The 11,262-nt window shown below is 35.8% G+C and overlaps 1 protein-coding gene across 1 annotated transcript; it reads right to left on the bottom strand.

Moving 5' to 3' along the window:
- Nucleotides 1–3,931: 3,931 nt before the first annotated feature.
- On the bottom strand, nt 3,932–5,932 carry LOC149003103 (cytochrome P450 71B37-like). Its single transcript, XM_089137749.1, has 2 exons — nt 4,767–5,932; nt 3,932–4,668 (listed from the first exon to the last, which is right to left on the bottom strand). Exons 1-2 carry the CDS (start codon nt 5,652–5,654, stop codon nt 4,063–4,065), a joined length of 1,494 nt encoding a protein of 497 aa, XP_088993875.1. The 5' UTR covers nt 5,655–5,932; the 3' UTR covers nt 3,932–4,062.
- Nucleotides 5,933–11,262: the final 5,330 nt, after the last annotated feature.

The raw sequence follows: 11,262 nt of genomic DNA, 5'->3' as shown, positions 1-11,262 counted from the left end.
TAGTCGTGAATTTTGCAGTGGTAGAAATTTTGGCACTCGTTGATCTGCCGGTTACAGTGATTTTCTTTTATATTTCGTACTCTATTAGTATTTGTGCAGGCTCTTTGGTCTTGCGTAATCTTTCTCTTGGTTCTAGGTATAACTACCATGTGAGCTCTCCTTGGCTTCAGTCTTTGATTGCACTGAATAATATTAATGAATAATTATATTTCTACAAAAAATAATAAAATAAAATTTATTTTATTTAAGTCACTAACAATTCTGAAAATAAATGCCGACCTGTCAAATCTTATCAACAACCATGTAATTGGTTTTGTGTTTATAAAAAATCATATTCAAATGTCAAAATGTGTAAGCAGTGGTCCATAGACAATGCATTTTGTCCTTGGTGTTTCAGATTACTATACAAAATTATCTTCACCAATGGATCGCGTGCAAAAATAAAGTTTTTATTTCTTGGAATGATCCACTAATCAGATCATGGACCAAGTAATACATTTTGTTTTTTTTGTTTTTTTTTTTTTTAATGATTTTGTATTGTTTTTCAAGATTGCATAACAGGCACAGTTTACATAGATAAAACGGGCCAAACTTAGAAACTATTCAATGTATCACTAACGTGATTAATTTATTGAATCCCTTCGGAGTTAAGGGTGAAGCCCTTTTCTTTATTAATTATATAAAAGCTCCCCTAAAGATGTAATGGTGGTTCGCGCAAGCTGATCCGAATAAACCTCAGATAAAAAAAAAAGACATGATTAATTTATTCAGATTTTTCACTTCAGAGTCTTGTGTTATTTAGGTCACTGGTTGCGACATCAGGTTACAATGCAAGAACATATGCCAAGAAACTATGTAAATGCCAGATTACTCGGTTTAAACTTTGATGCCGTTGAGTTCACATATGCCAAAGCAGGTGTTCTGGGTAAGATTGCAGCAAGGTGGATTAAGTTGAACAATATTTATGTAAGCTTGATGGGTAACTCAGGGATGATTGGGGTGGGTGGCATTTCTCATGACTCATCTACAACAACAGTAGTGAGGAAATTTCAGGTATTCTTGAGGGTTCTGACAAATTTTGAAGCTAAGTATGATGCGTTGCTGCGAGGTCTAGAATGGGCAACGGGTTGGGTGGTTCGAAATTGTGATTGACTGTGAATCCTGGCTTGGTGGTTTGATTCGAGGTTATCTTCTGTGAATCGTGCCACCTGTGTGGGCTGTCTATCTCGTGGGATTCACGAGACACGCTACGAGATGAATGCGACGTTTCCTTTGGTACTTTCGCGTTGTGGTTGTTAAATATAATATGGTCTATTTCAATCAAAATGGAGATGCACAGACATGGTGAATCTTCCTCATTTCAATATTTTTTTTCCACTTTATTTATAATAAAAATGTCCATTTTAGCAGGAAAAAAATGTGTTATTTGAACTTATTTCATCACTTTCTAGCATAATAAAAAATATATTTTCTGTCAAAAGTTTGAATATTAATTAACACCTAAAGAGTATAGAGGGTCACCAAGTTCTGAACCAGAAAGAATACTAAAAGATTAAAGAAGAAATTTTTTATTTTAAAATACATCACCAGCATCTGTGCATAATCCTAGAAAATATTGAAGGAGTAGATGAAATAGTTGTGAGGCAATGCATACCAAAAATTATAATATTAAAAGAGAAAATAAATAAAAATTTTTAAATATAAATTAATAATTTTAGAAGTTTGATGTTTACCTTCCCACTTCACTGTTTTTTCTTTTTTATTTGGTAACCCACGTTGGTTTGTGTAATGAGAATAAATGTTTATGATGATACCGAGATAGCTTGGTAACCATAGTAATTTTTTTAATTTGATTTTTTTTGACAAATTTCTTGAATTGATTTAATATTAAAACAAATAAAGAAAAACTTGCCTTTGTCTACCAAATACATAAACAAATAAAGAGAAACTTTCTTTTTTCAAAAATTTATCACCCTTGTTGTAATCATAGTTCCCACCATCCATTTGGAAAAGGGACTGTCTTTTCGGGGTTTCAAAAATTTAGTGTGATTTGTCCCCTTTCTATGGCCTTAATGCGCAACACACGTTCAGCGAGATGATCGGTCGTCAAATCGAAATTTTGATTGAAATCTCAATCTCAATCCGATCCTGATTCACTGGTCCATTAAATAATAAATGTACAAAATTGAAGCAAAATGCATTCTAGCAGTCTATCAACAAGTAACTTACATATTATTATTTATGATATTAAAACTAGGAAAGAAAAAAAAGTGCAGTTTAAAATTTTTGATAGAGAATAATAGAGCTGCATAAATGTGTGAGTGGATAAAACTGGGATTTTTTGTTGTTGTTCGGTTACACTAAACGGGGTCAATGACCCAAGAAGAGCACTAAGAACGACAAGAAATACGATCTGCCATGAGAATCTCCTCCAAAAATGAGGAAGCATTTTAAATGAACATCGAAGAGCACTAGGACTAAGTGTCATTTTAGACATGCAATCACATTTCCTATAAGGGATGCAGGAAGTAAGGTCTGTAATGGGCCTCAAATTTGGTCCACACCAATGGGCTTATTCTTGAATTGAAATACTGATGCTGCAAGGGCTGGTTCAAGAGGTGGGCTGGGCCAGTCATCAATGAAGCTGTTGAAGGATTTGGATTGGATTGAGGCATGAGGCCGAGACTGATTGTCAACTTGTGATGAATGCCATCAATGGAATTTCGAAGGTTCGCAAGAGTATTAGTAGTGTGGTTTGAGAGACTAAGGCTCTTTTTGGTATCAATTATCATTCATGAGAATTTTTCATTATTTTAAATTGTTTAACATCTATTATTAGTTTTATTTTTATTTAAAATAATAAAAAAACCTCCAAAATTCATAATAGATTTTTAATTTTTTGTCTAATATGGATTTTGAAGAGAATGAATTCTCTTCAATGTGTAGGTTTACTTAAAATTTTATAGTTAAGATGAGGATAAAATAGTTAATACACATTCTTTTATAAAAGCCTTACTTTTTCTCTCTTTTCTCACTTGCTCATTATCATTTTCTAATATTTTTTTATTTTGATACCAAACTCATATTTCATTTCATAATTTATTAACAACAAAATTCACCAAACCATTTTTCATTCTTGACCAATAATGAATTCTTATACCTATAGGTATAATAGAGAATGAGAATTGATACTAAAGAAAGCCTAAGTACCTGGCTGCTAAGTTCTTGAGTCTAATTTTTTTCTTCTCGTAAGGAGAGAGTCATAGAGCTAGGAAGGCAGTCGACTGGCTTATTTCCATCGATCCCTTGGTTATCAAAGCTTTATAACTCGATTCTTTCTTTTTCTTCTTTCTCATTCACAATGAAAAATGCTTTACCAAAAAATAAAAAAAGAGCAATCACCATTAAAACGGAATCTTCCATTCATGATATTAGATTGAATTTTGAATTTATAATCAGTTAGATAAATTTTAATTTAAAAAAAAATCCCCATCCAGCTAATTTATTACTTAGATAATTGAAATGTGTGGAGTAACAAGAGAATCTTTATTTGGGTTTTTTTTAATAAAATACTTAGATAAGAACCAAATAAATAGATAAGATAATTCAAGATCTATGAAGACAGAGTTCTTAATTGTTAATTAAAATCATCTTATTTAAGAATAGCGAATCTCAATAATGCTTCATTGGACCACAGACGCAGAAAAATAGAACCCATTTTGATAAGGACCAAAATGGTCAGAGCAAGCCAATCTCGAAGAATTGGGAACAAAAATTAGCATGAAATGTAACCAGAAAAATGTTCAATTTCTTCATACGCTTCAGTCAATTGAGGTTTTTAATCAATCCCCTTATCCCTGGTATGCTAAGTAACCCATTATTTAGGACAACAGTTACACAGGCCTAGTTGTTCTCTCACATTTTCTTAATGCACTCCAACTTGAGACATTAAAACACTATTTGAAATGTGTTTTCTCAATCAACTGAAAACCAGTAATTTAGGGAAAACACAACACAGTGACAAGCAGACAAAAGAACCAAAAAAGGAAAAGCATGCAGATTTCATATTGGGGTAGGCACAAGTATGAGAGGTGTCTTCTTGTTGAGAGTGAGATTAAAGGACTCCTCCATATTGATGTCTTCAATTTTTGTTCCTCTGGGGAGTTCCCAATCAAAGCTGTAAAGAAGGTTTGCCACTGTGAGCTCCACAATTGCAACTCCCATGGTAATCCCAGGACAAACCCTTCTCCCTGATGAGAAGGGCAAAAACTCATAGCTTTGCCCTCTCACATCAAGAGGGTTCTCTATGAATCTTTCTGGAATGTACTCATCTGGGTTCTTCCAGTATCTAGGATCTCTGTGAACTGCAAAAACATTAACATGGATTCTTGTTTTGTTTGGGATATCATAACCATCTAACTTGCAATCACACATGGTTTCTCTGGCTATTAGCATAGGTGATGGTGGGTGCAACCTCCAGCTCTCCTTCAATGCTGCCTTGAAGAGATGAAGCTCTTCCAGATCACTTTCTTGGACCTTTCCCTTCTTACCCACATGACTTCTGATCTCGGCCTGCACCTTCTTCATCACATTTGGGTGCCTGGCAAGCTCTGTCATTGCCCACACCATACTAAGAGCACTTGTGTCTACAGATGCAAGGAATACATCCTGAAACAAACCCAGGATAAAAACCCAATCAAAAATAGCAAATTGGGTTATTTTCTTATAAACCTCAGAAAATAAGACTATAGGATTCATAAGATTACCTTGAGAACTCCTTTAATGTGGTCTTTGGTGATCGGGACTCGACTAGATTGCTCCTTCTTCAATCTAAGCATGACATCAATGAAGTCTTCGCGCTCTGGTTTGACTCTATTTGGATCAAAGTGATCTTCAATGGCTTTCTCAAAGAAATTATCCAAATTATGGAAAGCTCTATCAACTGTTGCAGTGTGTCCTGAGAGTCTATCAATGATCCATCCAAAATAGGGGAAATAATCTTGTCCAGAAAAATTGCTCAAGCAGACCATGGCATCATGGACTGCTTTAGAGAATTTTCCATCATCAAAACCTCTCCCTGTATAAAGTTTACCAAAAGCAGTCCTGCATATCAAGCTGTCAGTAAGGGATAGAATCTTCTCAGAAATATCAACCGGCTCTGAAGAAGCTCTGGCAATGGAATCAATCATCCGAGCAATCTCTTCTTCCCTTATATGCAGAAAAGATTGAACAGCTTTGGGGCTAAGAAGCTCTAGAGTACAGATCTTACGAATCTCTCTCCACCACTCTCCATAAGGAGTAAAAGCAATATCTTTGAAATCATAAGAGATCTTTCTTGGGCCAGCCAGAGGAGCTCTGCTACACATGTTGGCATCTTGATTCTTCAAGACCTCTTTTGCCATTTCAGGTGTTGAGACAACCACTAAAGGAGCCATTCCTAAACGAACAAGCATTACTTGCCCATATTTGTTAGAGAGCTCTGCTAAAGTACGGTAAGGTAAGGCACCAACTTGATGTAAATTGCCCATGATGGGAAGGCCAGGAGGGGAAGGTGGAAGCTTGAATGGCTTCCCAGTCATGGTCCTCCCCTTCATCAGATAAAGGAGAGAAAGAAGAGGAAGGAAGAACAGAGCTAAAAATGGAAGTAGACCCATTGAAGATTGATTGTGTGAAGCTCTCTCTGTCCAGTAAAATCACTAGAACCAAAATATATAGCCAAGTGTATCAGACAAGAAAAAAGAAATCAAATTCTAAGTCAAGACTCACACCGAACAGAGTAATTTCTAGGGTTTGTATCTCATTAGAACTTCGATCCTTAGTAACCTGAGTAAGCTTTCCAAATTAAGAAGTCTTGAATTTCCCCTGTTATCTCCCCTGTTTCTTCGAAACCTGCTAAGTTGCTCCTCTTGTTCTTCCACCACGTGAGATCTGCCCAAAGTCTTCCCCTCTTAAGGTGTGCTCACGGATCCCACGCCGGCAGAATCCCTCTAATAGTCCCCTGGCCCACACCCTGCGGGGCCCACCCCCTTCGGAGTCGGATCACCTCCCCTCTTTGTGTGGGCCCCCACTTTCTCGTTCTATTCAATCCCCTGTGGGGCCCAACGACTGTCTGTTTCCCTTCTTTCCCTTACATTATCCGTTTGCATTTGGTCCCACCAACGGGGGGCCCACTTCTCTTTCCCCATACCCTGGTACCTACATCTACCATGTGGCCCACCCTTCTCTTCACTTCCCAGCCCCAGGCCCATTGATGCCCTAACCCCACCTTTCAACTGACTTTTTTTTTCTTTTTATTTTCTTCTATTGGAACTTAGGTTTGCTCAAGTCAACTTACGCACATCTTGACTATATCCGCAAATGAATAGCTTTTCACATATAATTAAAATATAAGGCGAGCTTTGCTCCTGATCTCGAGGGGGCTCAAATCCTTAACCTCATAGTTATGAGGCATTGGTCTTAGCAGCTTGAATTGAGATCACCAAAATTCTCAAGTCCTTGGCTAGTCCCATATAAGGGTGTCAATTAAAATGGTTTCCCAACTTTGAATAGCCGACAATACCAACTTTGAACACTAAAAATCAAAATTTACACGGTATGGTACGGTTTCGGTATTTGTAAAAACGATTTGGTTTGGTTTTGGTATTAAATCGGTATGAAAAAACGGTTTAAACACGGTATTTAGTGTGGTACATTTTTGGAACAAACAAACCCATGCCACTTTTGTTATTAGTTCATTAGAATCCTAATGAAATTGCGACCAAACAATTGATAGAATTTGATATTAAAATAGATAAAACAAGTAAATCTAAGAAGAAGAGTGAATGATGAAATGAAAATTGAAACAAAGAATTATAGATATGGTAAATGTGAAGTGCTTTCATTATAAATTTACATTTATATCCCTTAATTTGGTACGGTACCAATTCGGTATGGTTTCAATACCTAACAGCGGTATGAGTACCTAAAACCGGAACCATACTGAATTTTGAACGGTACGGTATGGTACGGTTTTAGATGGCACGGTTCAGTACGGTTAAACAGTTTCAATATGCAATTAACACCCTTAGTCCCGTATATCTTCTCTTCTTGCCTCCTTATCATTAATTGCATGTTGCCAATCCCTGCTTGCAATCAAGACCCCACCTCACCTCCGAACATTGACGTTCTTGATGATTTGAGTCTGAAACCATTATCTGAGCTTTCACCTCTGATCGCGATGGTTGTAAGAGAAATAGCTGTGTTCAAAAGGAACGCTATAAAGTGGATGGTGACAATGTTGTAGACTTCATGTATGAATGGAACAAATGATTTTCATGCATTACCTTTAAATGCCAAAGTTGGAAAGCTAATTATATCTAATGCCCATCAGTAAATCAAATCATCAAGCATATAATAATTGCATTTGAGGCCCAATTGATAAAGATGTGAGGTGATGCAGATCTTAAGATGATTTCATATCTATAATTAACAATTTTTAAAATGCAATATATTTAATCTTTCAATTAAAAAAAAAAAAATCATATCAACTGCCAGCATTTATGTATAAGCAAAGTCCATAGACGTTAAATTTTGTCCTACGAGTTTCAGTTCACTACTAAATTACTTTTCAAGTGGATCACAAGCAAAAATAAAGTAGTCGATCATCTTTCTGGGAAAGATCCATTGAGCAGATCATAGTCATCAAACCACCTTTGGCCCTGAACCCGAACCAACCTATTAAACCCATTATAAAGAAATAAAATAAAATAAATTTAAATGTAAAAGATAAGAAAACATCAAGTATCTATTGTTTTTCTTAATTGTTTTGCTTTGAAATATGCAAACATCAAGCTTGTCAAATGTTTTCGCCATTTGGAAGATGGGCTTAGTAAATATTTAGCAAGCATATTATCATTTGAAAATCTTTTAATGCTTTATTTTGATCAATTTTTACTAGTGTCAAGAAGATGGAGAAAAATAAGCAAAGACAACCCACTAAAATTCATCAAGATGCCAATTTTCTTTTGTATATTAGTTCTTTAAGTTTTATTTCTTTGTAGAAAAAAGTTTTAGATTTTGAACACCCAACACAAAAGACTTGGAGATAACTTAATGCTTAGATGTGTTACATACTCTTGATAAATTTCACATATCAACAAGGTACTCAAAACATACCACTAATAAAACCAAACTCAAATTGTTAGTAAACAAAATTCTAAACCGTTAGCCCAAACCGTTAGTCAGCCTGAACCCAAACCGTACCTGCCCGAAACTGACCCAACCTGAACCATTGACACCCCTACGACTAGGAGTTTCAGATCACTACTAAATTGAATCACATGCAAAAATAAAGTAGTCATCTTTCTGGGAAAGATCCATCGAGCAGATCATAGTCCAATGAATATTTTTCTGGATTGTTTTTCAAGAACCAAATAAATTTATCTAAACCATTCAACACCTGCCTTGAAGATTACCTACAGGCTACAGGTACAGTTTATATAAATAAAAGAGACCAAGACAAGTGATATAGTGTATCAGCACTGCAGCTAGAAACTGATTCAAATTTTTTACTCCAGCTTCTTACGAGTGTTTTCCATTACTTGGTTCAGGGCCAACATCAAGTTCTAATGGAGACTCGTCGACATGAGATACTAAGACAATGCAAGAACATATGGTTCGAGAAGCTAAGTAAATTCCAGATTGTTTATGCTTGAAGGTGCTGGATAAGACCGCAGCAAGGGTGGATAATGGATTAAGAAGCTCCATTGCTAACTTGGGGATGGCAACGGCATTCGAGTGTTCTTGGGGTTGTGACAAATTGAAGACCTGGTCTCTACTATCGAGAAGGAAAAAGCCGTTTGACAGTTATAAGTCATGAACATGATCCCAAATCTTACGGGATACATAACCAGGTTATAGGAGGTAACTGCTATTGAGGCGGAGGGAGGAATCGTGTTAAGATTGATAACTAACCACGATCCCTAATATCCAAGGTAAAACCCTACAATCAGACTGCCACCAATGAAGATCACGAACTCATCCAACGATCGAGAATTACAGGTAAAATCTATATAAACGAGTAACCGACTCGCATACAAGGTATCTGCATTGTTTTCTCTAGATTTACGTTCATTTTTACTCTGCAACTAGTCAGAGTCGTGTGATCAGTTCATCTATTAACTTACCCTTCGGAGGGACTTCCCGACCCCCACGGTTGGGTCAGACTATTCCTAACATTGAGTTGCAGATCATCTTCACAAATCTTAGCGCTCAACAGATTTTGGATGCATTAGGGTGTCTATTTCACACTACTTTATCATGAATCAGTTGAACGAAACCTTCAATTATTGATCATTTGACTGAGTTAGGTAAATTTTAATTTTAAATAGAATCCCCACCCAACCAGATTACATAAATCAAATAAGATAATTTTTTGAGTCATTTTGCCCGCTTAAGTTGGGTCCAAATTCTTGTTTGTCCACTAAATGGGCCAATATTGTCGTTTACCCAATCTGGAGAACTTGAAACATTACAAAAAGACTAAAGCAGTGAAAACTTAAAACTTTACTGTCAAAGGGAAAAAAAAAACTAACATTAGGTTTTTATGTAATATTTCAAGTTTACCAAATTAGGCAAATTGAAATATTGACCATTTAAGTGGATAAACAAGAGTTTGGGCCGACTTAAATGGGCACCCTAAAAAAATTAAAAAAATTAATATTTTTAATGATTTGAGTTGAATAATATAGGTAACTAATTTTTTATTTTCAACTAGAAAAAAAAAGTAAAATAATTAAAAGGAGAGTAATTTTTTCCCTAGGGTGAATGTTGAACCAGAATAGGGGAAAAAATTAGATAATTGAAATGTCTGGAGAAACAGGAGAATTTTTTTTGTTGGGATTTTTAAATAAAATATATATATAAAAAATAGATAAGATAATTGAAGATGGAGGAAAAGAGAGCTCTTAATTGATATAATTAAAGTCATCCTACCTAAGCAAATGTTTTTAAATAAAAAAAAATACAATTAACTCTTTCTTATGGTTTGAAGAATGTGGTGAAGGATATTAAATTTATTGCTTTATTGTTTCTAAGTCTGTCGCATGTAGTTTCTCTTTTGTAGCAAAAGAGTGTAATGCTTTAGTTCACTTTTTTGTAATGAACGCTAAAAATTCATAATTTTGGGGTTTCTGTATTTTTTAAACATAAAGTGGAGTGTCACTACTTTAAGACCTCCATTTTGGGTGCCAATGCATTTTGCTCTAGAAATTAAGTTAGGATTCTATACTTGCTAGGATAGAGGATTTTGTTGTCCCGACACTTCTCAACTACATATTTAGGAAGAAGGTCTATTTTTTATCCACTTTGTTAGTACTCAAAGATGAAGGGTTATGATGAGAATTAAGAATCCAAAATCCAAAATGTGAGTAATAAGATGATTGAAACATGATAGCAGTTAATTAATGACATTTTTTGGTATGGGCGAATTAATTGCATAATTGTAGTAATTCCAAAATCATAATTAATATCATAAAAAAAAATAGATGACTCCTTATAAAGGGTGTACCCAAGTCTGGGGAAGGGATTTTCTAAACAACCTTACCCCTGCTTTTTGCAGAGAGTCTGATTCAAACCCTCGACATCCAGCGCACAATGGAGAGACTCCACCATTGCGCCAGGCCCGCCCTTCATAGATGACTCCTTATCATAAGAGAAAAAGGGAAAAAAAAAAGATATTTTACTAAGAATATAGGACCCCAACCTTCTATTGGGGGGTGGAGGGTATGCCGCGTGGGTGGAGAGGATATGGACTAAGAATATAGGACCCCAGCCTTTTATTGGGGTAGGCACCATTATGAGGAGATGTGTCTTTTTGTCTGAGAGTGAAATTAAATGACTCAGCCTTCTTTCATATTGGGGTAGGCACCATTATTATTATTATTATTTTGATAAACAGTACTTCATTCACAAAGAAAAAAAGTACAAACACAATTGCATGAGTACACAAGGTTCGAAAGAAACCAAGGAGCGGAAAAAGACCAAACTGTCATACATGCAATAAGCACACCAGGCCAGAAAGGGTTAGGGTTCCACTCCCAAAATGGATCACGTCCACAAAACCCTTAGAACAAACACACCACACCAACAGAGGGGGATAGAGATACAACACCCGCAGAGGGGAACAAACAGACAACACCCATAGTGGGGGACATATAGCACGCCTCGAGGGCAGACACAAAACTCCTATAGTTGTAGCGAAGGTAGCAGCGAAAGTACGGAGTA

The sequence above is a fragment of the Hakea prostrata genome, chromosome 10, assembly GCF_041222555.1.
Source record: "Hakea prostrata isolate BN-2017 chromosome 10, UWA_Hpros_2, whole genome shotgun sequence".
Taxonomy (NCBI): Eukaryota; Viridiplantae; Streptophyta; class Magnoliopsida; order Proteales; family Proteaceae; genus Hakea; species Hakea prostrata.
The sequence above is the reverse complement of the archived record's forward strand: the minus strand, read 5'-3'. Positions and strand labels throughout refer to the sequence as shown.

Coding starts and splice junctions, on each gene's coding strand:
- LOC149003103 (XM_089137749.1), bottom strand. CDS start 5,654: ATGGGTCTACTTCCATTTTTAGCTCTGTTCTTCCTTCCTCTTCTTTCT. Junction 4,669..4,766: donor ACATTAAAGGAGTTCTCAAG/GTAATCTTATGA, acceptor GGTTTGTTTCAG/GATGTATTCCTTGCATCTGT.